This window comes from Carassius carassius, chromosome 43 (genome assembly GCF_963082965.1).
Source record: "Carassius carassius chromosome 43, fCarCar2.1, whole genome shotgun sequence".
Lineage (NCBI taxonomy): Eukaryota > Metazoa > Chordata > Actinopteri > Cypriniformes > Cyprinidae > Carassius > Carassius carassius.
The window spans coordinates 16,103,489-16,129,432 of record NC_081797.1 but is presented as its reverse complement, the minus strand read 5'-3'; the positions used below and the strand labels follow the sequence as shown (position 1 = coordinate 16,129,432).

Genomic DNA, 25,944 nt, shown 5'->3' with positions numbered 1-25,944 from the left:
ATATATGTTTTATATTGAGATATATATTCTCTAAAATTAGCGCTTTCTCAAAACAAAGAAACATATCGGCTGTGTTTTGTCTTCAGTGGTTTTCTCTGTGAATCAATATGAGTTTAAGTCCATGTGTTCTAGCGAGCCCCCTTCTGGACATCAAAATAACACCACATGTCGTGTGATATGTCAGATATGTAATACAGTTTAGTTACATTTCTGCCATTCCAAGCCTTTGGAGTAAAAAAATAAAATAGAGAATTCAGGTAGAAAATAATTTACTAAATATGTGATAAACAACATTGCTAAATTACAGCAGTGCATATAAAAAAAATCATAGATATATGGACTCTTAAAAATTTAATTCGAATGCGGATAAAACGTATTTCAAATCTGATCTGTTGCTTCTTTATGCGTAATTATCAAAACTATCATAATTGACCTACATTAAATATATTCTTCGTCTTCTGCTTGTATTGAAAATGTAAGAAGCAGTGATAGGCTACAGAGCACATATTTGCTTATAACCGTTAATAACGATACGCACTGAATTAAACTGCATTTATTGCGAATAATTCGTGTTTCTCTCTTAAATTTAAATCTGTCCCTTTGTCATATTTGTAGGCTAGCACTTCTTCTCCAGCATCTTTAATGTGGATTAAAGTAGGCTACACAAGCAGGCTTTTTTAAAAAACGACCATAATGAATAATTTTGTTTATTGCACCCTAAAAATGAATCGGACAATCATGTTGAAAGTCGTGTTGTATCTTATCGAGCCTCACCTTTGACTCTTAACCCAGCACACAAATAGGCTACATTTAATTCAGACTACACTAAGAAACCATGTTTGTCTCCATGAGGGGGTCGAAAAGAGACGTCTGTGAGATTGCATACAGAACACAATATTCGCTTTTCATTTGCATTAATCGTAGTTGAAACAGTCGTGTCGGCTATTTATAATGTGTTAATAGGCCTAAAAATGGTCAGAAATATCAAGCTATTTTTTTTGTACTCTATAACATATTTATGATTTTAGCCTGTATTTTTATTTTATTTTATGGTTTTATCGAACATCCTATCTTGAACGTTAAATGCTTATTTTAATAACTACATGCAAAAATCCATAAATAAACAATAATCATCAATAATCGAACTTTTTTATTTTTCTTTGTAATGACTTTATTTTGCACGTGAATGCAAAGCAACATCTAAACAGTCTATCAAATGAATAAATTCCTACATAGAATTAAAGTAGTAAAAAAAAAAAACATACCCCTAAAAGTAGCTACTGAAAAAGCTCATATTCATACCCTGATGCATTAGGCTATTGCTTAATAGAGAAAATAAGCGGTTGGTGCAGCTGTTTCCGAGGATAAGCCACTGCCTATAATATAAAATTATAAATAAAGTCATAAAAATTTTACGATGTTACATGTTACATGTTAAACGTACCACCCCGTTACGTTTACAGTCTCCGTGTAAAAGCAGCTCTGTTTGAGCTAGAAGCTCCACAGATTATCAAAGCTATTAAACCGCACCCCCTAATTAAATATACACCCGGCTCCGCCCACTATGCTATTAGACAGCTATATTATTTATTTAGATTTCTGCGTATATTTCATTGCTTATTCTTTTTCTTAAACAGATATTTTTGACGATACGCACATTTCCCGAGGAACATTACCACAGAGAAAACCCCATTTGAGCCGTTACAAGAGGGGAGGCGTGTACTTTATGATCTCGCGAGAACTCAACTCATAACCTCTGTCCTCTGTTACTAAAGCAGTGACAGTGTGCTGCTGCAATCATGCTCAAAGCATTAAACAAGACACATCTCAGGCAGCTGGTAAGACAAATCCGTCGAAACGCATTAACCACTGCGGACTTTCATTTAAAGCTGTTAAGTTACTCGTTATCTCTACGCTTTCTAGACAGAAATACACTTGAATGAATAGCTTAGCATGCTGGCTAACTCGCTCATTCAGTTCTCCAGAAGTTGTGCAAAATGTTACTAAACTGCTGTTTCTTTCCATGTAACCTTATTTTATTGTGTTGTTTTTGACATGTGATCATTAAAACGTTTGGTTACCTTACTAACCTATTTTTAATGGGTGTATAGTATTCTAGCTAGGCGTCTAAATGTTAAGTAACGTTATCATATTCTCATAGCTTTTTATAGTACTAAACACAAATATTGACCTTTTGTACAATATTTCAGTATTTAATGAACTCGACACGGTTCATAACATTTTTAGTCACTGGTATGAGATTAGTTAATAAACAGCTATTGTCCAAGGTTATGCAATATGTAAACAGTGCACTATGAAACCTCTTCACTGTCCTTAAGTTACTGTTTGACCTACAATGCATTTAAAATGTGACCTACTTTGCATTTGATATATTAATATATTAGGTCAGACCCTAAGTAGTATCTGATCTCAGTTATGTCTCAGATTTCTAATGACCTCTGTGGGATACAGAACAATGTCTGGCTGCACTTCATAGTAACCTCATATCAGTTTGGGTCAAAGGGCCTGCCAGATATTTATCTTACTGTATCTGATTCGGTTGTTAACCAAACCTGTTTTTTCTTCCCAGTCTGCTCTGATTCAGAGGTTTCAGAGTACTCTGGTAGTTGCTGAGCACAATAATGAGACGCTGACCCCCATCACGCTGAACGCCGTCACTGCTGCTACGAAACTTGGCAGTGATGTGTCCTGTTTGGTTGCTGGAACAAACTGTGCAAAGGTATTATCTGTTCACGCACATTGATTTATGTGAAGAAGTGTAAAAGAGTGATTTGAAGGGTATGATTATGGGTTTCTGGACAGGTCGCAGAGCAGTTGTCCAGAGTTCAAGGGGTGAAGAAAGTTCTGGTAGCCCAGCATGAAGCCTACAAAGGTTTACTGCCAGGTAGACCCAACTTCATTTGGTTTTGTTCATGAATTTGAAAAGTATTTAACTGTTGTACTGTTGATTTACACAAGTAACTTTGCATACAGCGCCTGACAGGTGAGGGAAGGAGGTATTGAGTGATTTAAATGAAAGCCTTTCTTTCACAGAGGAGCTGACGCCGCTCATCTTGGCAACCCATAAACAGTTCAGTTTCACACACATCTGTGCGGGAGCATCTGCTTTTGGAAAGGTAAATCAAGACAGAGGTCGAAGAAGAGGGGCTGAAAGAGTGAAGTTGTTGTCTTTACTATTAATGATCAAGTTTTTACCAGAAATGATTTTAGATTTTTTTTTTTTTTTTTTTTAATTTAAAAAAAAAAAATTCTATAATTTTAACTGCTGTACTTTTGTTTATGTAACTCATGTATTATCCCAACTACTTTATCATTCAGCTATCCTGTGTCTTTTGAATGTGGTCACTTTTTACATTTTATTGACAAACTTTTATCAGATTGAGCAAACTCAATTATTCTTTTTGGCTTGATTTTCCTTTTAATTTAATGTATAACATTTATCAAGTATTATGACTTGTATTTAGATTTTTTTTTTTTTTTATGAAAAACTTTTATTACTTTATAAAAAAAGTAATAGTGCCATTTTTACCTGTTTTTTTATGATGACAAGCTTTCGTCAGATTTAGCATAATTAATCAGTTTTTGTTTTCTTTGATAAATTTGACAAATGTTTGTTTTGATTGAGAACTTTGAACAGTTACAAAAATGTCCCTTTTTGTGTCAGTTTTATCAGATTGAAAACACAAACACATTTTTTTTTTTACCTTGATGGGTTTTGTTTGTTTGGACAAATTGAAAAAACTGACACTTTGCCTTAGTTTTTTTTTTTTTCTTTTACATATTTGGCATATTTTTGCTCCTTTTTTTTGTCATTGAAGAAAATTGAAGAAACTTCACTTTTTGCCTTGATCTGTTTTTGATGCACTTATTTGCCTTGTTGGTATTTTTTATTTTTTATTTGGTGGTGAATTTTTACCATATAATTAAATGAGTAAAACATTTTTACTTACTAACATTAAGATCAAAATACAAAACAGTTTTTTTTATTTTTTGCTTTGCTCTTTTTCTTTTTTTTTATTTGCTGAGAATCTTTTTTTTTTTAATTTTTTTTTTTTATGGTCGTTCCAAATTTACATACACTTTCCTTAATCCTTTTTTTCTTTTTTCCACGTGTTTGCGTCAATGATTAGTGTAGCTCAGCTTTGCTTAATGCTGGATTTTGCAGTTGCTCTCATTCAAAAGTTATTTGATTATTTCCCCAAAGTGAAAAGCACAAATGGGAAATGGATTAGAAACTCTCATACTTCCGAGCCCCTATCAGGCTTCAGACTTTTGCAACAGTGGGAGAAGTCTGTCCTCAGTAAGTGCGGCTCTATTATATGCACGGTTATTTGTCATTCCACAGCCAAACTGTCAGGCAGCAGATCTAATGGTATTTAAATTGAATTGTAATACATTAAACAGTATCTTATGTAGCCTAACCCCAGACCAAAGAGATGTATTAGTCTCAATTTCCTCACTGGCTAAACCTATTTCATTTGATGGATTCTTAAGTGGTGGATTTGGTTTCATTATGTCACTATATAAAACACTTGAGTTGCCACTATGCAATATTTTTCACCTCCAGACATAACTTAGAGCTCTTTTTCAGACTCAACGATATTTATTCTGTCTGCGATGCAGGATGGCCTAAGTTTTCAGACATGCGGTGAAACTGGCTTTTGATCAATGTCTGCCCAAATAATGCTATTTCCAAACAAATCAAATCTGACCACATCTGTAGATAAGACTTGACATGTTTCAATGGCTCGAACTCATCCAAGAGCTTCAGATACATCCGTTTGTCTTTAATAAGGGTGTGTATGTGTCTTCATTTGTAGAATCTCCTTCCAAGAGTGGCTGCCAAGTTGGATGTGGCTCCTATTTCAGATATCATTGAGATCAAATCTCCAGACACCTTTGTGAGGAGCATTTACGCCGGTAAACGTGCAAGTAGCACTTCTCTATGCAATGCTTGCTCTAAACCTGTTTGCTTTCAAATGACCTTCATAATTTGTTCCATATCCTTCTCGTCATGCAGCACACAGTTTGTGATTTAGGAGTCTGGCCATTGTGCACAGAGAGCCGCAATAACTCACACTGACTTGAAACAAATCGTATTTTTTAATTTTTAAATCTAAGGGGGGACCCTGGAGCCTTTTTGTCCCACTTTGCATGTATTATTTTTCTGTTCACCGTTTCTCATCCATAAAATCTACTGCCATAAATACTTCATAATTACTCCATCCACTTTATCTTTGGCAAGCACAAAGCACTTGCAAAAAAAAAAGCTAACTTTTTTTTTTTTCAATATTATTTTAAATCCGATATAAACATTTTTCATGCGAAGCGTCAAATGAAAAGTGGTGGTTTGCCACTTGTGGTGATCATTTATGTCCAAGGTTTTTAACCAGGGGGATCCACGAAGGTCCCATGCATATGATTTATAACACAGTTTGAAATTATCTTAAAAGTATTTGAATGGACATTTTATGATGATATGTTTTTCATTGTGCAATGTAGTAATGTGTATTAATGACCTTAACACAAGCTATTATAAAGTGAGAATCGAAGCTCCTTTTAACAAAAAAATAAATAAAATAATCGAGAGTCTACCAGTAAATATTTGATATTTGAAAGTTGATCTTAAATATCCTTATATCCTTGTTTTATTGTTTTATATTGTCTTATACTATATATTTTGCTATTATTAACAATATTTCTTGTCATTTCCAACAACTCTTTATTTAACCGTTTTTTTTTTCTTTTTTCGTTCACAGGAAATGCCCTCAGCACAGTCAAGTGCAATGAAAGCGTCAAGGTCTTCACTGTTAGAGGCACTTCCTTTGAACCTGCGGCCGTGGAGGGGGGCAGCGCATCTTCAGAGGAAGGTACTGAGTCGTTTGATGAAGTTAAACACACTGTTGTTTGTTCATGTTTTGCTTTAAGGTCACGCTGACTTTGATACCACACACAAAGGTTTATAGTATTTAGCGCTGTATATAATCTTCCACTCCGCTGCAAGGTTTTGATGGGCTGGTTTGTTTAAACGTTGGCTTTGAATGGATCGTAAAGGGCATTTCTGAACAACTTGGCCTGTTTATTTGGACGTCTCCTCACGAGGTGTTGTTGCCTTTGCAGTCTCTCCGTCTGCCCCTGTTGGAGTCTCTGAGTGGCTGGAACAAACGCTAACCAAGAGTGACCGTCCAGAACTCACCGGTGCTAAAGTCGTGGTGTCTGGAGGTAAGAACCTCGCACTAGAACCACAATCATCCACAACAGGAAAAGTATCCTAATATTAATTTATGTATGTCATAGAATGCATGGTTAACTCCCAAAAGCTGAAGTACACTGTTTCAGCTCTATTTAAAGACATGCTACAGTATAATAACATAACATGATAACCTGTTCACCTACCTATATCAAGGGTCGCAGATTTAACGAAGTACCAAAAAGTGTTTATACAGTAGCTAGCAAGCCAGTAAAATCAAGATATGAAAAATCTAAGCAAGTTACCACTATTTCATTGACAGTTTCTGAGGTATAAACTAGCTCAAGCTGTGATGCACTTTCTGCCAGACAGTTTTCTGTTATCACACAGAAGTACAGTACTGGTCAAATGTTTGGAAACATTATTATTTTAATGTTTTAAATGTTGCATTCTTTTGCTCCTCAAGCCTTCATTTATTTGATCAAAAAACATAACAAAACAGTAATATTTTGTTAAATAAAAATGTGTTTAAAAAAAAAAGTTTTCCGTTTTAAAATACTTTAAAATATATTGTTTTTCTGTGATGCAAAGCTGAATTTTGAACATCATTACTCCAGTCTTCAGTGTCACATTATTCTTCAGAAATCATATATTCTTGATTATAATATATTTTGGAAATGGTTGTGCTGTTTAATATAATTTTTTTTATTACCTGTAATTCTTTTTTTCAGGATTCTTTGAATAAAGAGTTAAAAAAGAACAGCGTTTATTTAAAATAGAAATCCTTTTTTAACAATACACTATTGTTCAGAATTTGGGGTCAGTATCTTTTCTCTTTTTTTGAAATTAATACTTCTATTAAACAAGGATGTGTTAAATTAATAAAAAGTTACAGTAAAGACTTATATTGTTAGAAAAGATTTCTATTTTGAATAAACACTGTTCACAAGTTTTCACTGATCAATAAATCCTGAAGAAAGCATCATAGATTCCCCCCCCAAAAATCCAAAAATGTCATTTTTTTTTACATTTGTATTAGTTTGCATGCATGTGAGCCTATAATCAAACAAAACATTTTATATTTATTTGTATTTGATAGTTCTACACATTTCCCCCAAATTCCAATTAATTCCCCTAAATTCTCATAAATTCCTGGTAAATTTCAAATGTGGAATATATTCAAAATTCCCATGGAAATTTACCGGAGATTTTCTGCCCCTTTGCAACCTTAGCTATATCACTTCACTACACCATTTTTTAAGCAGAAGAGTCACTTCTATCTACTTTAGTAAGGAACCTCCATGTTTTACTGGCAGGAGCTGCTTTTTATTCTTACTTTACAATTTTAGTATTAGATTTAGAGTTTATTCCGAAATAATTGAACATAAATATAGGAGCCAGAGAAAAATGTCAATTTTAGAAGAAAATTTCAGATTGCACTTGGAGCCTTTTGCATCTGAACTTAATAAAATAATTAAAAATATAGATATGTAATTTGATATTTGTATGTACTTTATTGTATTTTAATATTTTATTATAAACAAAGCTTTATTGATTTATAAAAGCAACAAAGCACAAACTCAAATTTTATTGCTTAATCAAAGAAAAATAACTTCAATAATTCTTTCCACAGGGACTACATCATCTTTGTGTTTGCATTCATTGTTTGTGTGAACCGTAGGTCATGGTGTTGGGTATTCCCTAGAAATTTCCAGCCTTTATTTTTTTTTTGTTTAGAAAATCAATAGTAAACCGAGACCGTATCGATCCTTCTGGAATCATAAGCTTGTCAGTAATTTCATATTTTATGCCCATCTGCCGTCTTTCTGTCATAACAGGGAGGGGCTTGAAGAACGGCGAGAACTTCAAACTGCTCTACGACCTCGCTGACAAACTGAACGCAGCGGGTATGATCTTTGTTTTCTTGAGTGTTAGTTTTTAATCAAGCTATATGATTTTAAAATGAAACCACCGAAATCTTCTTGCAGTCGGTGCCTCCAGAGCCGCAGTTGACGCTGGTTATGTTCCCAACGACATGCAGGTTGGACAGACTGGGAAGATTGTGGCTCCTGTAAGTACCGCTGTCAAAAACCAGTTGTCTGAAATCTCAGTGTGTCCTGCAGTCCATCACATGCACAAATTGCCTCTACAGAGATAAAAAAAAAAAATCTCTCAAAGTTATAAAACCACCAGGTTTTTATGCTTGATAAACCATCTTGACTCTGAATACAACAACAACATCTAATTGTTTGAGTCCAGAAAGATGGATCCGTGTTGCCCTTTAAAAAGGTTAATTTTCCATTATCCGCTGTGAGTGGGACCTCCCTGCTATCATTATCCACACATTAGAGGAGCTTTGAGGCGTTGTGATGTAGTTAATGGCACATTCTGGCTTCTGAATGATTTACCAGAGCCATTAGTAGAGCTCTGCGCCGCATAGGTACGCCCCAAGCTCAGACCAGGCAAATCAGCCCCAAACCCAATTCTCTAAATGTTTTGACAAGCTTGTCAAGCGCAACACGACCATTGTGCATTAGTATTCACCCCGAACAAGTCCCGGATGAGTTCTGCTGGTGAAGAGTCCAGTGAAATGAACTCGAGTCAAGATGGATGAGTGTTGTTTTGGGTCGATTGAATGTGCCTTTTGTGGTTAATCGTAATCTTTTAGCCCACAGGGTGATGTTTTGATGACTGGATGTACATGGTTTGGAGTTTTTTTTTTTTTTTTTTGCAAAATATTTGTGTAAAATGCACATTTAAAAATGTGCACCATGATGTTACGAATACAACTATTTAAGAGTGACGTGGAATAGCTTTGGCTAGTAGAATATATAAATTATATAAATTAGATTTCGTTGATAATGTTTTTAAAAATCTAAAAGAAGTTTATTAGCTATTACAGAACAACATTTGGTCCCAAACTAGCTAGACCCTACCAGGGTTATTATAGTATGTATGTGTGTGTGTAAATATATATATATATATATATATATATATATATATATATATATGTGTGTGTATATATAGGTGTGTATGTATATATAGGTATATATATGTAGATAGATAGATAGATAGATAGATAGATAGATAAACCATCTTTTACAGACAATTTATTGAAATAAAACAAAGCTGTATGGTAACTTTCATAATCTCAGATTTTTCTGTTTCTTAGGTATTGAAACATTCAGCAAAAAATACATTAGTGCAGGTTAGATTAGTTGATTTGATTATACGAGATGTTAAACTCATATTTTTGGTTAATACTATGCTTCCTCGGCTGTGCAGCCTTTGTTTCCTTAGCGGTAAAAAGTGTTTTAGAGATGGAGATGTTACATTTTGATAAAAAAGCAAAAAACAAACAAAAGGAATTTAATTCATGAGGTAAATGGGGAAGCTTATTGGATATTGGCTTTTAGACGCTTTGCAACAGTTATCTGAAACTACAAGAAATCTTCAGCAAACGTTTATCCACCACCCACTACATCCTCCTCCATCCTGTAGATCTTGAGATACAGTATTTGCTGGTCTCCATCACTTCAGCCCATCTGTGACACCAGCCCTGCCCTCCTTCCTCTCCCACTGGCTTTTAGTGCTCCTGCCGGCCGCGTGTTCGGTCCCCGGGAGAGAGCTGCAGCCACATTAAACTGCACTGAAATATTCATGGGGCAGTGCATTAAGCTGAGAGCCACTGATGTACCACTCCCTCGGGACCAGGGTGGAGGCGAGGGGGAGCTCCCGGCCACATCCCCCAAGTGCTCCTCTTTTGAGTAATTGTGAGGATGTTGTGGCCTGTGCTCCGGGACGAGAGGTCCACAGAGTGCTTCCGAGCCAACGCCGAGATCCTGCCCAGTTGAGCTCAGATTTACAGCTTTAAACATCTGTGATGTTGCTAACTGTCGCTTGTTGAGGGTTTTCAGTCTCGTTTCTGTAAAACACACAACCAGGAGTCTAGCTCATGATTTAATTTTAAGCACCAGGCTTGTTGCAGTTTATTTTAAGTGCTGCTAATTGAAACATGGCACACCATATTGTTGCCAGGGGCGCCAGCCAATCAGGCTTGTGCATAACATGATTCTGAAAGCATATTAAATGAGCTTCCTGTCACAAGTAATTCATAACTGGCTCCTTTTACACGTGAAGAGAGAATAATTTCTTTTAATGTGTTTGTTAGGTAAATGAGAGAAATAATTTGATTTGCTTTATGGTTGATCTTCTATTAATGTTAAATTGAAATGTTTAGAAAGTAATATAATTTAATTTTAAATGAATATAATAGACGATTATTGGCCAGAATGTATAGATGGATGGATAGATAGATAGATAAAATATTACTCAATTTTATTGGGAAAAAACACAGTTAATCTGAGATATATCTATCTATATCTCCAGTTATTGTATTTAAAATTTCTTAAACACAAAAACAACTGTAATTTATATTTCAAGAGCCTTTTTGATCTTCTCGCTGATCCTTAGGTTTGTTTACACTGTACCTTTAAGAATTATTTAAATGACCTCTGTTATGATTTGTTACTTAGTAGTAGTTTTTACATGCTGAGTACTGAATAGGCAGGGAAATGCAAATATGGGCAGTCACAAATGTGACTATTTCAAAAGTGCAATAAATTGCTGATTTGTATGAGATTTCTCTTTTAAAATCATTCAAATAGTTTTTTGATGTCTACACAGGAGCTGTACATTGCGGTTGGCATTTCTGGAGCGATCCAACATCTTGCTGGAATGAAGGATAGCAAGGTGATGCATGTCAAAATACACACCCACACACAGCAGTACACAAAGAAGATATCATTTTTTGTGATAATATTTGCAATCAGAGGAACCCCCCGTCCCCCCACCCCAAGACCAGCATTGTCTCCAAGAGTCTCCAGAATACGCTAAGTTAACTCACTCTTAAGTGTGACGCTGTATTCAAGTGTTTTACAAGCGATCAGGAGGAGCCTTTTACCTGCATCCATAATTCATCTGCATTTTCCATTCCAGATCTCTGGAATAGAGTTTCTGGTAGCACTGCTTTATCTGTCAGAGCCCGTCACAACCATCTTCCTCCATATGTTGTATTTAGGAGCATCATCCTCATGTTGATGAGATGTTTACAGGAATAATGTGTTAGCATCTTTTGTCACTACTGGGAATTGACTTTTGGGAATTATGGAGACTGTAGTCCATCAGCGCTCAACTCATAGAGGCTTTCTATTCAACACAGTCCACCATGCTAAATAATTTACTCAATTGTTTTACAGACCATCGTGGCCATCAACAAGGACCCAGAAGCCCCCATTTTTCAGGTGGCTGACTATGGCCTAGTGGCAGATCTGTTTAAGGTAAGATTCCTAGTTGTAGTTGTGACCTAGCAATAAATAACTAAATATATATACTGTACGTGTATCCCAGTGTTTAACTTTTTTTTTTTTTGTAGAATTATTGATCAGCCTATAATTAATAATGAGTTTATATAATTTTATTATAATTGTTTTTTTTAATATATATATTTCTTATTGTAACATCTGATGTTTTAGAATAACATTTTTCATTCAAATTTTTATTTGATTACATATTTTGTTATCTTGTAATATAATTTATATTTAGGTGTTGTTATAAATGGGATTAATATACCTAGATTTTTTTTTTTGATCAGCCTATAATCATTTAGAATAATGGTGTATATAATTTAATTTCACAATAATGATTGTTTTCTATTATTATTTATTGTAACATCTGATGTTTTCAAATTCAGTTTAGTTACATGAAATGTCATGTTAACAGTATATTTAATTTAGTTGAAGAATTTATTTAAATGCATTGATTAAATGCAAGTATTGAACATCAAAGGATTACTGATGTGACACCACCCCTACCTTAACTTCTTTTTTTTATCAATCAATAAAAGTGTCAAAAAATAAAAATGGGCCAAATTCCTCAGAACAGGGATACACCTTTTGCTATTTGAAGCTCCAAATAAGGCTAAAGGTTATGTTACTAGAAAGATCCCAAAAAGACACAATCACATTTGCACACAAGATCTTCGTCAGGTCATCAGACTTTTTAATCCAGTGGCTCAGACAATCAGCAGTACCGTTCAAGTTTATTATTAATAGCATTGTAAAGTTCAAATAACCCAGTATTAATTTCTTCAGCCAAACCCCATCTACAACCAAAAACTTGTGGCTCAAAAAAGCTGTCCCATATTTCCCTTTTACATTCTGCAGGGAGCATTATTCCACCTAATGGAGAGTATGCAACTTCTGCATTATTGAGTTGCTGAAATAATCAGTGGCAGCTCGTGGCTCCAACCAGAAGCCTTGTACACAACTTCTCCTGCTTTTGGAGCAGAAAAGTAATTGATAGTCGGCACAAGTGTGCAGGTGTAGTTTTTCACCTTTATTTTCTGTCTCCTCTCACCAGAGCTTTACACGCATGGCTGAGCGCCGTAGTTCAAGGTGGCACACGCGCTCACGGTGCCAGAGGGCTGCCACACACACACACACCATGTCCATCTGTTGTTGGTGTTTACCTCATGTAACGCTATCGTTTATTTCCCTGTGTTTGCCCTGTCGTTCATCTTTTATTCAGGCGGTGCGGTGCTAGACACAGGTGTGCAGGTAAACTGTGTAAAAGTTATTGCTGATGATGGGCAGTACTGGCGATCAGCTTACACATGATCACTCCTCAGATAACTGATTAAAATGTATGGGCTTTCTCCTCCTTCCTTAGATTGAAAAGTGAGCCGGGGACATATTGGGGCGATGATATCTTTTTACAGGGCTCTGGAATACAGGAGCACCTAGGTTTTGGATGGGAAACTCAACATATTTTTCTCAAATGATAACCATTGTGCCTAGGGGGCTTAAACAGTGGAGAAAAGTTTGATAGATATAAATGGGTTCTGCTTTAAAGGACCCTATTTACACTTGGTTTTGGTCAATCGGATCACAAGTAGATGATAGACACACATTCCCATTTACACCTGGTGCTTTGTCCACTTTGGTCACTTCTGTCCTGATTTCTTTGAAGGGAGTGTCTATGGGCGGATATATATATATATATATATATATATGTGTGAATGTGTTTGCGTATATATGTATGTGTTTTCTGATCTTTAAATCTAATATTGCGAAAATAAGCTTGCTCTATTTATATGGGAATGCAAAATGAGACAACAGAAAAAGAAACCGGGCACCAGCTTTAGTCTATGTTCTGATAGGCCCAAGATTCCCAAGTTTACACCTGTATGTAGCTTTGTCCATTTGGCATTGGCTCAAAAACGCATCTTAATACCAGGTGTAAAAAATGCCAGGGTTTTGAAAGAGTTGGGCCAGTTTATGTATCAATGTATCCATTTCTAGGTTGTACCTGAGTTGACCGAAGCCTTGAAAAAGTGATACTCCTCAGGAAGCTGGTACTCACCTGGAGAACTCCGCTAGGAACCTGCCTTAAGAAGCTCAGAGCCAACGCTCCACTGATGCTCACTTCCTGAATGTGATTTTTCTCCAGAACACCTATATGTACTTACAATAGATAATGTAAACATAAAACCGCTTCTTTTAATAAAAGCATTAAGTGACACATGGCGGGAGGTGTTATGTTTTTCAAAGATGGGTTTTTAACAATGATTGTTATAGTCTTTGGATAATTCAAGTTGCTCCTGGATACCCACGGTCCTGCTTCAGTTCAGCTCCAAACCTAATTAAACACCTGGACCAGCTAATAAGGATCTTCAGGATCACTAGAAACATCCTGGCTTGTGTGTCAGAGCTAAATTATGCAGGCCTTGGCCCTCCAGAAGCAGGATTGGACACCCCCTGCTGTATACTGACCTTGTGGAGTAGAGCTCATTTATCCATCAGTTGTAGATGGCTGTATTATGGTGGTCTTTACATATTGTCCTCTTATTTGTGAAAGTAACTTCCTATTTGTTATATTTTAATAAGGTAGCTGTCTGGCCCTGGATGTTCACTGAAGTGATCCAATAAACATTCTTCTGCTTGTACTTGTGCTTTGGTTTTGTTACTCATTCTCACATGACCATTATACTGCATATTTTGGCATTCTGCAAACTAGAAGACAGAACAAGTAATATTGCTTTAGCATACACATCCTTACTACTACTACTTCTACAACAATCCTGACACACACACACACACACACAAACACACACACAAAAAAAAATGACTAGAAGTTTGAATTTACCAACTTTTAATTGCTTGACAATATCTCCCATTATCAATTTATAAAATCCCTTATCGATAACACAGGATTAATTTGCCTCAGTCAGAAAGCAGATAGATCTTTTCAAAGGCTCATGCTATAGGGATGGGGGTTAAGGTTTAGGGTAATGACAACATTCTAACCATGATTTCTCATAAAAATCTTCCAATACTGTATATGTTTGCTCTCCGTGTTTTAAAAATACTTAAGTTTAGCACTTTTATTCTCGCATAGAATTTGAATACAAACATCAGCATCAGTAATGTAAGAAAGGCAAAGGTAAGAAATTTGGCTGAATCACACAGCTTTGAACACGGATCAAATGTAACCCTGCAGCTTTGGGGGAAACGGACTGGACATTGTGTGTCAGTTACATTTCATACAAATAAACAAATCGACAAATAAAAACTCCCTCCCACACCACCCTGAATGAGAACACATGATAAGTCTTCCAGCCACACTCCGATATTGGTCCACCATCTAAAAGAGTGTGTTTTTGCTGGTTTCATACACCACTCGCCCAACAGACACACTGAAATTCCTGAAGGATCTTCCAATGATGGCTCCCAAAGTACCGCTCCCTGACTCCTTGGAAGGTTGTGCAATTTTGGCAGGAGTGACAAAGTTCAAGTGCTCTTGCAGAGTTGGAGAGAGAGAGAGAAAGAGAAAGAGAAATGTGCATCTGTAAAGAGGAATGTTGCATGAGGCGGGTAGCAGAGAGCATTATTCTCATGTCACTTCCTGTGCCCCTTTCTGAGAACATGAAACCTGGGAGAGAGTATCATAGTGCTGTTTGACACAGAAAGAGAAATACAGATTGGCTGTGTCTGAAACAAAAAAGTGCTGCCCAATCATTCAAAGTTTTTGGATGAAGGTACTCCTAAAGGCAGGGTTACTCAAATCTGTGCCTGAAGTGCTACTGCCTTGAAGAGTTTAGCTCAAACCTTGATCAAACTCAACCACTAGTAATTTTCTAGCCTTGTGGGCAGTGCACTGACATATTGTTCCATTGTGCTTCAGGTGTCCCTAGTTTGAGTCCCGGCACGCAGACCTTTCCCGATCCCGCTCCCTCTCTCCCACTTAGCTTCCTGTCTTAAATACTGTCCGATCCTAATAAAAAGGCAAAAACACCAAAAATAAATCTTAAAAAATAAGAATTGGAGTTAAACTCTGGAGGGCAGTGGCCCTACTTTGGTCAGATTTGAGGAACTGTGCCCTAAGGTTTTAGACAGGCTTCAAAAACCCTATATCTATTTCCCAGACACTTTTCAAGTAACCACTGAACCAGTTGTTGGGATATCATAGATGGGGAATGATATGTCCAATGTATTGACCAAATGGAGGCATTTCAGTAGTATGGATGCACCAAGTAGTGAACTAGTTATGCTGCTAGTCGACACGTTGGATGTACACTGGTACACATTTTGAATGTCTTTATCCTGACTGATCTGTCTCAGGTGTCGTAGTCTCTATTAAAGGGCTGATGAGTTGGTGTGTTTGATTAGGAGGAGTTCAAAAATGTCTTTTGTTTTGCTTTCAAGAGCATGGTTGAGGAAACACTGGTATAAATATCACAATGGCCATTGTTTAATGGATTGTCCAATCCAGCTCATTTACAGCCACCTTCCTGCAGAGTCTGACAGAAACTTAAGGCTAGAATAAAACTTTATGACTTTTGCCTAGAACGGGGTGGCCAATAAAATAACACTGCAATAAAAACACCTGCCTGTAACTTGTTTCTGCATGAGTTCTATGAAAGTCTGGTAGTGTGTGATCCTCAGTGCTTTAGTGTAAGATTTTTTTTTCTGTAACCATTTACAAAGTTGACAAGTGTATGATACTTACTGTTCAGATTTTAAAAGATGTAGTATATTCCAGCCTTTATATTTGTACCATTTGTGACAGGGCAATTCCTATTAATCTTGCAAAAAGAAGCAGGGGTAGCTAACTGGAGCTAGCTGGAGAGTTACCTTTACATAAAATTTAGCTCCAACCCTTATCAAACACACCTGAACCAACCAACCAAGTTGTCCTGGATTACTTGAAAACTACGGGAAGGTGTGTAGGAGCAGATCTGGACCTGAACTCTGCAGGAAGGTGGCTCACCAGAAGCAGTGCTGGCATAGAGCCATTTACACTGCCTCTTAAACTACTTGGCTGGTCACTAGACTCCGATATGCCTTGATGCCTTACTACCTCGGGATACTGTCAGCGAAGGCAATATTTTTCATGTTTCCGACACAGCCAGTGAGTAAGCTATATATAGAGATAGAGAGAGGCCAAGGGAGAGGCTGCTTCAGCTGGTGTTGGTGGTCACCGTTCCAAACGTCATGCTCTATGTGTCCGTTATATGGCTGAGTGGAGTATCTGCCGGCTCCATAAGCCTGTACTTCTCCTCCAGTGATGGCTCAGTCCCCTGCAGGTGAATTAGTGGCTTGGTCTGGAATACACCCAGACTTTCCTGGTTTCTCTTGTTATATATTTTCACCCTGTGCTCCAGTTCCGGACTGGCCTTCACCGACCCTGCCGGACTGGGCAATTTAAGGTTGACCGGGTCAACCCTGCCTTTCTGTGCCAGGCAAGAGTCCTCGGACAGGGAAGAGAGCAGCTCTTTGACCACCGCGCTGGGGTCGTGGACACCTGGTTGTGTGCCGAGGGTCAAAGGGCTGCAGTATGGAGGAGGGCAGCAGTGTTGGCCGCTGTAGTCGGAGGTGGAAGCCTCCCGTACGGTAGAGCTGCAGTCAGTTGTGGAGGCCAGCGTGTGGCTGCTGACGCTGTGCTGCTGGGCTGTGAAGCTGCAGCTGGACCGGGACATGGTCGTGCTGGATGCTTCACTTACAGAGCTGCCTGTGCGCTCCTGGCCACTGCCCGGGCCGTCAGCACTGACGAGGGAAGGCGGCAACTGGTTGGGGTTGGTAGGAAGGTGGACATCTATGGCTGCTGTGGTTATGACACGTGCACCAGGGTCGGGCACCCCGATGTCTGTGTGTACAACAGATAGTGTAACTTAGTGAATGAGTGCCATCCTAAATATTTAAGCATCAGTGCCAATGGTCAACTGATACATTAGCCAGACCTTTTGGCATTTTGAGATCAAATGATTACCGTACTTGATTAAACAGTGGGATGTGATCTTCAAAACTGCCTTGTCAATTGATATTATGGAATATTTGAGGGAATTTCAAGCAGGGTTATTATAGATAACTAAAAGTGAAACTAAATGTAAAGCAAACAATAATCTTAGAATTAATGAAATAAAATATGTATTTCAGCTAGTTGCCAAGTCAACATTTGTATTAATTTAGTTTAACTTGATAACTAAAAGTGAAACAACAGAAAAATTATGAACAATACAAAATTACTAAAACGAAAATGAAAACAGAAAAAAAATTATTAAATAAAATAAAAATGTATTTAAAATATTAATAAAAATATAATAATATCTTAATCATACTAATATAACACTGATTTTAAGTAAATATTGCACAAATGTTTAATTTCATTATTTGCTCTTTTTTAAATTATTATATACTTGCATACTATATTATATATAATATATATACCAACATTTTATGACCCATGATCCACCTTGCTATCTAAATAATGCCATCAGCCGATGAAAAACTTGTATCAGTCAGTCAACTAATATTTTGGATGTATGTATCCAACGCATATAAACAATTGGTTGCAATGTATCTAAATGAAACATTCGGCAGCAAATATTACAAATATTCTAAGCATAGATAAACGTAAATAAATAAATTAGCAAAAAAGAAAAAAGAACTTACCGCTACTTGGCTCACTGTAATACTGACTGATGTAGTTATTCATATCATCCTGAACGGCGCTCTCTGAAAAAACAAAACAAATGAATGTCAATCACAACATTATGATTTAACGACACAAAACCAAAAAAACATAGAAACATATTTTTTTCCCTTAAAAAAACAAATAAATACATTTGAAATGTAAACAGTTTCACTGCTTTATAATTGGAGAACATTTATGAATCACTATGTAGTGAAGCGTGCTACAGTGCAAGCAATGCATTAACGTTCTGATTCTGGCCACCCTTCTCTGCTGCTTGGCTTCCTGACCCAAAAAAGCATCTGTCTGACGTGGCTGTGGCTGTAGATGCGGCGGAGGTCATCGGCTGGGTAGAAGGTCTTATGATCTGCCTGGCAGAGCGAGGAGTCGACTGCACTCTAAGTGCCATCCGCACATCTCTGGAGACCAGACCCAACTCACTGCGCCTTTTTAAATTCATTTTTACTGTTTGAAATATTCATCAAACAGAGGCTCTGAAGGAGATGGGCAGCCGACTAAAACACCAGGAAAACAATCACAGCCGAATATAAATAACACATGAGGATGAAGACATTTAACTAAGAAAAGAGAGTGAAACTACATTTCTCCAAAAATAAATTGTGCTTTCTAAAAATTTGCAATTGTATGCATTGCTTTTGGTAAAATTCTATATTTGGTTTTGTTTAGGGTGAAGATTTGACATGTAACATGCCACACAAAGATGATAACTAGAATACAAATGTGAGCTCTAAAGTCTTTCCTAATGTCTTGCACTGAGAAAAAATATTATGTGTCTAGTTTTCTTGTAAAAATCCAAACATCCTTAAAACAAGATACATTTAAGTGAGAAGCAAATGTTTTCATAGAAAATATCTTCAGTTGAGTTTATTTTTCTATCCTCATTGGCATTTTTTCTTGTTCTGAAATGTCACATTTATTTTTGAAATGAAACAGCGTTCAGCTCTGTTCTTGCTGGCTTTGAAATTTACACTGTCAAAACGTAATCATTTTATGAACTATTTATTTTTGGCGTTTCCGTCCAGTATTTCAGGAATCTGGTTTCTGAAACAAAGCAGACGTTGAGAGCGATGATTCAACTCGATCCTGTCACTCAGTATCTCTGTGTGGTCACTCGGCTCAGGAAATTCTCAAACGAATCACAGCGGAGATAAAAGAGACCTCGCTCTTGCTGAACTCTTCAAAACTTCAAAAAGCAGCTCTATAAAAAATCAGATCAGCTCTTATATTTTCTGCGTCTTTGTCTTCGGTGCTTAAACGCATCTAACTCCTGTGTTATATGTGTCTTTGAGGTGCCAAATATAAAACATGGCAGCTAAGATACGAGCCCTGGGGCATCCGCTCTTCTGTCTCCAGGGGTCGCCCTGCGCTTTGACAGCAATTCTGTCCATGTGTCGTTTAGAGGAAAAAGCCACGGGCTGGCTCCTGGTGCCCACATTTCCCACAATCCTCTGGAGGATGAAGTGTGGCTCGCATGAGGACCATTGTGGGGGTTTTCAGGTTAAAGGAACAGATGTTTGAGCCGTAGATGAATACTCTTTCAGGAGGAACAAGACCCAATGCACAGAGCAGCCTGCGTGTGTGTGTGTGCGTGTGTGTGTGTGTAACAGCTGTACTCCTGCCAGAAAGATCCCAATGTGACTTGACATGATGTGAGTCTATTATAATGGGATATCATGCGATCTGTCACAGTAAACACTGAAGGGATGTTGTCTGTGATCAGAGGCTGGGCTCAGATCTGGCTCGGAGGAGAAGTAGGTACCTCTGAATCATTGAACAGTAGCCATTGAATTGAATTTTGTGTGTGTGTGTGTGTGTACATCTTGTTCAAAAGTTTGGGGTTGGTAAGATTTTAAATATATATATATATATATATTTTGAATCAAGTCTATTTTTCTTACCTAAGATACATTTATTTGTCTAGAAATACTATATTGTAACTGTTTTTTTATATGCATATTATAACAATATTACTACAATTTAAAGTAACTGCTTTCTATTTGAATATATTTTTAAAATGTAATTTGTTTCTTACGTCAGAGCTGTATTTTCAGCACCGTTCCTTCCTCTGTCACATGATCCTTCAGAAATCATTCTGATAATGATTTTCAGCTCAAGAAACAGTTATTTTTATGATCAATGTTGAAAACAGCTGCGCTGCTTATCATTTGTGTGGAATCTACAGGATTTTTGATAAATAAAAAGTTCAAAAGAACTAAATAGAAATACTTTGTAACAGTGTAAACATCTTTATGGTCATATTTTTCCAATTTAATTTTAAGTATTAATTTTAACCTTCAGAATGGTGGTTGGATAGATAGATAGATAGATAGATAGATAGATAGATAGATAGATAGATAGATAGATAGATAGATAGATAGATAGATAGATAGATAGATAGATAGATAGATAGATAGATAGATAGATAGATAGATAGATAGATAGAATCTTCACATATTGCCTTCATCACCACTTCCATATTCAGTATAATTTTAGCGTCACATTTAGTGGTGTGTGGATAAACGTGTAACATCATTTCGCCTGTGACTCTGGGCTGGTTTTACTCTCATTGAAAGGCAGAGACAGGACAGTTCTGGGTACCTGGAGGAGGTCTGGGCTCTCTGGTGTTGTCAGATCCAGTGGGTCCCAGGCCGTCTATTTCCTGGAAGCTGCTGCTCTGTTTGCCCCACACATGGTGGATCTGCATGGCGGCATCCCGCTCAGCGGCCAGATCCAAATCCTGCTGCGCCAGGTGAGCCCTCAGCTGCCTGATCTCAAACTGCCCAAGACAAGAAGACAGAGACCTGCTAAAAACATCTGCTTTGGTTCTGATTATCATGTTTATCTCGCTGAAATCATGCGTTTTAAACCATATCAGTTTAAGCTTCTTTCACACACAAGTTTACAGTTAAAAACACACTTGAGTTACAAAAACTCTCGGTTATGTCTGTGAAGGTTTTAGATCCTTTAGATCTATATCTGTTTTAGACTGGTACATATAATGCAAAGTGTAAAATTTGTTTTGTCAAGAAACTCCACTAAATTGAAAGTCTTAATTAACAGATTTTATTCATATTAAAAAATAATAATATAACTTAAATCAGCTTGATTTCAACGTAAACAAGGAGATCTAACATCTTATTCAAAGGCAAAACAGTTATCTTATTTGATTAGCGATCTACAAATAGTGTAGAATCTTTGTCTTATATTGTTATAGTTGTTTGTCTCTGTTTGATTAGATTAGATTAGATTATAAACACCAGATTAATTTAATTTTTATTTGTTACCTTGCTATCTAAAATTGAGGAGTAACCATTTAAAAAAGCAAAAAAAAAAAAAAAAAAACACAATCTAAGAAGATTATAGCTATTATTCTAAATATAATTTTGATTAAAGTTATAGCCATTTAGTTTAGTATACTGGCAGTATTACAAATCATTATCTATAATTTATATCATAAACACACTAATATGGATCTCCTTGCAACATTGTAACTCTAACCAATAGCTTTCTTTGTTGAATCAATGTCCACACGCTCAACATAATCAATGAGCTCGACTGTTCTCAGGCTCTCAGATCAGTTCCCAGCAGGGAACATTCAAGACATCTCTATCACAGTCTTATCTGTCTTCTTCCCCAAGGAGAAGAGCAACAGAAACACATCTAGGGTGAATTGTGTATTTCAGTGGCGTGCATTGATCCCTGTCTGTGTTATCTGTCTGGTGGGCCCAGGACAGTCTGGACGGGTCACGTGACTGTTTTATGTAATACACTGGGTTGGATTGCAGCTTGAAATGCAAGCTTGCATCATCCGCAGAGACCCAATCAGAAATGAAGCATGAGCTTGGTGCAGTTAAAATATGGGGGATATTCAGGATGAATTGTGCTGTTGAGACACATTTCACGTAACAGCAGACTCTGAGGATACCAGTGGTATAAAATTCTGAACAGACAAAACATGTAAAGAAGGAGAGATTGTTTATGATCACTTTTTCAGGTGACTCTGAAATGGCAAAATTATAATAAAATGTTAATAACAGATACAATCTGATCAATAAATACCAATGAATAATCATTTATAGGCGGATACAGGCGCTGTGTTACTGAGCAGATGAACTGAAGTGAAATTTGATTGTGTGTCACAGTGCTGCCCTCTGCTGGAGAAACACACAGTGCTACATGATGGAAAAAATGTTTGGAGAGGGGACTAAATAATAAAGACGTTAACAGAATAGTTCACCCAAAAATGAAAATTGGCTTAGTTGGACCGGCAAACCGGTCAAAATATGAGGCCTTAATCAACAATATCACATCCTCCAGTGAAAATCTCACATCAGAATCCGTTTTGGACTGTTTTTGCTTGTAAAATGATGCTTGATCGGTGCCTATTTCTCTCCTGATTCAGACAAGATTCACTTTTTCACTGGAGAAACAATATTAAGCACAGAGGACCTGTTTGTAATTAAAAATGTCTTAATGATGGATTTGTTTGTTACAAACACACACCTTTTAATTTCACATGACATCAACTGAAGGACAGGAGTGGTGTGGAATATTGTGATGCTTTTATTAGCTGTTTGGACTCTCATTCTGACGGCACCCATTCACTGCAGACCAGAGCAGAGAAGTACGAAAGCTGCGTAGAGCTCTCAAAACACCTAGGGGCCCCCTTGCGCTCAAAGATGATTTAATTATAGTTTCGTTTTTGAATTTGACCAACAGTTATGAAAACATGACCAATCATTTCTTTTAATGCAATGCGCTGTCATCCTTTCTTGCTAAAAATCAGTCAAATCATGTAATGTGAATGTTGTACAGTATTGCTCGAGACTAAAAAAATGATTTGAAAGCATACCGAGCGGCAGAATACACTGTTTCTCAATCGCTATCCGCGAGCACGATTAGAGACGGAGTGAAACATGGACAAATGATAAGGCCCCCAGAAGTCTAGCCTCGGCTCTGCTGCTGAGGATCCAGTGCTGAGCAACTGATGAAATGCTAAACTTCTCTAAATCAACTTCAATCTAAATCAATCTCGGATGACCTGAGGGTGAATACACTCTTATTTTTGGGTGAAAGATTCCTTTAAAGCACAACTTACACTCGTGAGCTATTACAAAGCTGCTGTCAAGGTAGTGTCACTGGCACAAGAGAGTACTTTTAGTGTTATTTTGGTGATGTGAATGTCCGAGAGGAGTTCATCACTCACGGCCTGTTCCTGACAGATCTGTGTGAGTCTCTCCAGCTGTTCCTCCCTCAAAGCTTTGGTCTTCTCATACTGCTGGATCTCCAGCTCCGTCTCCACCTTCACCTGCAGGACGTACGCTACAGAAGACAAACAAAACAGCAGAGGAAAGTACAAATTATAGATTATTATTTATTTTATTTTTTTGCATGATCCTCTCAAATACTTACATCCTTTTCGAGCAAAGTTTGGACTTGGCAAGTTTTTGTTTTTAAAAGAAATCTCTTATGCTCACCAAAGCAGCATTTATTTATTATGGACTAAGTACAGTAATATTAAAGTGAATTATCATTAGAACTTAAAATAACTGTTTTCTATTTGATTATATTTTAAAATGCAATTTATTCGTGTGATCAAAGCTTAATTTTCAGCATCATTACTCCAGTCCTTAGTGTCAAATGATCCCAGGATATTATCATAATAGAATATTTATATTCAAATAAAATTATCCAATTATTTGAACAGACTACATTTATTTGTAAAGAGCACGCAGAATAAATTTAAATAAAAATACTGTAAAACAGCTGATCAGATGTTAACAGGTTTAACACACAATGGGTAGCTTTGATAAACTGCTAATTGTTTTCTGCAAACATTCAATGCCTCCAAATGTTAACATCACCTCCATCCACGTCTGAGCGGAGAGCCTGTGTTCTCATGAACATGAGCGTCGTGTGAGGTTGATTTCTCAGACTGGGCTGGGGTCTCTTAATAAAGCCATAGCCACATGACCCCTCTTATCATCCATTCGCTCTCCGTATCAATTAGACTCTTCTCACACTGGTACCATCTGCCGACAGAACTCCCAGCATGCTTTGCTGCGTTGCAGTGTGTTTACTCAGTACCACAACATTATCTGTACATTCAGTTTCAGGATTATGATATATTATTTGAAGTAAATATTTTTTAGATGTATTCAGATGTATTTAAATAAAAAAATGAGAGTTTTATCTCTCTAAACCTGAGATGTCAGATGTCTGCTATTTTACAGCTTAGTCCAGATTTTGAAAAAAAAAAAGCCTAACTACTATAAAATTATATATACAGTTAAAATAATAAAATACATTTAATTAAAAAACATCTATAAAATAAAATAAAGCATATCTCAGCAACTAACCCTTGCTGTCACGTGCTGCTGTGTACAACAAGGGACGTCCACAGGGTGGCGTCGAACTGGATCAGACTCGCACGAGTCTTGAGCTCGTGAATGTTAATCCGTCAGCGTGTCTGTGTCAAATATCAGCTTTCGTTTCTCAGGGTTCAGATTATATAACTTCAGCATTCTACTTTTGTATCAAACACTGTGTACAATGTAATGACTGTATTCAGCCGTTTCTTTTTGCTTACTGCGCACTCTCTCAAATTCATATCTTTCAAATTCAAACGACAACATAGACAATTCTTACAACTTGCACAAAACAAACCACGAAGGAGAGGGGAAAGACAAGATATATGTAATAGACAAATAGACAAAATGTAAGCACAAAGCAATATAAATGTAGATTTTAATAGAAAAGGCACAGAAGGAGTCATACAAGCACTTTAGCTTCATATTAAGCATTTCATCATTCATAATTCGTATAAAAATTATAAAAAAAAAACATAAAATACTAACTAAATAGTCCAAGCTTTAACCTGAAGTAGTTTACTACTGTACCTTTAAAATTGCTATATGTAAATTACCTCTCTTATGATTGGCTGTGCTGCACTCTGATGTCATATTCGTGATTATATATGTTTGAAATTTTTGCAGTAGTCTAAAACAATTGTTCTTGATATTTAATCAGTACTTCAGATTCCTGTATTTCTAGTACTTTAGTAGGCTTGTTAGTTTCCGAAGCGACATTTCTAGTTTTCATTGTATTGCATTTTATTTCAGCTCTATTTTAATGACCAAAAACAGTTTTTAATAGCTGTATTTATCAATACCAACACTGCTCTTCTATCAGACTCAGAGCAGGTTCTGTGATGCTCTGTTGGATCTCAGCACTGGGACAGTTGTTTGTTGTCATGCGCTGTGCTCCTGTAAGTGTGTCTGACGCCGCTCTGCTCAACAGCTCAATGATGTTTAGTGAGAATGAGGGTGACCTGCCCCAGTCATCGACCACGAATACACTTGCATAAACACAACCTGTGCTGAGACATTATGGACATTATGCTCCTCTCTGCGCAGACAAAAGACCCTGAATCAGTCTGAATTTTAATAAGACCAAGGCTGGCAGCAGCAGCGCGTGTGAGATGTCTATCAGAACTCATTGGGTCCGACAGGACAACAGCTAATAAATAAATTAGTCAGCTGAATTAGCGAATGCTAAAATATATATTTATATATATATATATATATATATATATACATATACAGAATTGGGTATAACACATTACTGTATTCTAATTACTTTTCCTGGTAACGCAGTAATGTAATGCATTACATTTTACATTT

General features: G+C 36.8%; 2 protein-coding genes across 3 annotated transcripts in view; one reads left to right on the top strand and one right to left on the bottom strand.

Annotated features, from left to right (window-relative positions):
- The first annotated feature begins 1,682 nt into the window (after positions 1 to 1,682).
- etfa (electron transfer flavoprotein subunit alpha) lies at positions 1,683 to 14,216 on the top strand. The gene is made up of 12 exons (XM_059536232.1): positions 1,683 to 1,838; positions 2,591 to 2,740; positions 2,824 to 2,905; positions 3,055 to 3,137; positions 4,842 to 4,941; positions 5,781 to 5,891; positions 6,142 to 6,243; positions 8,050 to 8,118; positions 8,200 to 8,282; positions 10,898 to 10,963; positions 11,470 to 11,550; positions 13,573 to 14,216. The coding sequence occupies exons 1-12, from the start codon at positions 1,800 to 1,802 to the stop codon at positions 13,606 to 13,608; spliced, it is 1,002 nt and encodes a 333-aa protein (XP_059392215.1). The 5' UTR covers positions 1,683 to 1,799; the 3' UTR covers positions 13,609 to 14,216.
- A 1,999-nt stretch (positions 14,217 to 16,215) lies between these two features.
- tmem266 (transmembrane protein 266) overlaps positions 16,216 to 25,944 on the bottom strand; it is a 63,478-nt gene continuing 53,749 nt past the window's right edge. For both annotated transcript variants that reach the window (XM_059536365.1, XM_059536366.1), the window contains 4 exons: positions 23,469 to 23,584; positions 20,861 to 21,038; positions 18,223 to 18,285; positions 16,216 to 17,416 (listed from right to left, as the gene is read on the bottom strand). In XM_059536365.1, the coding sequence (XP_059392348.1) occupies positions 16,770 to 17,416; positions 18,223 to 18,285; positions 20,861 to 21,038; positions 23,469 to 23,584 (1,004 nt within the window). In that variant the 3' untranslated portion in view covers positions 16,216 to 16,769. The remainder of the gene's footprint in view (positions 17,417 to 18,222; positions 18,286 to 20,860; positions 21,039 to 23,468; positions 23,585 to 25,944) is intronic.

Bases quoted from the DNA above. Each gene is read 5' to 3' on its own strand.
- etfa (XM_059536232.1), top strand. From the start codon at position 1,800: ATGCTCAAAGCATTAAACAAGACACATCTCAGGCAGCTG. The intron at 2,906-3,054 runs GTAGACCCAACT...TTTCTTTCACAG, and splicing joins CTACAAAGGTTTACTGCCAG to AGGAGCTGACGCCGCTCATC. The intron at 4,942-5,780 runs GTAAACGTGCAA...TTTCGTTCACAG, and splicing joins TGTGAGGAGCATTTACGCCG to GAAATGCCCTCAGCACAGTC.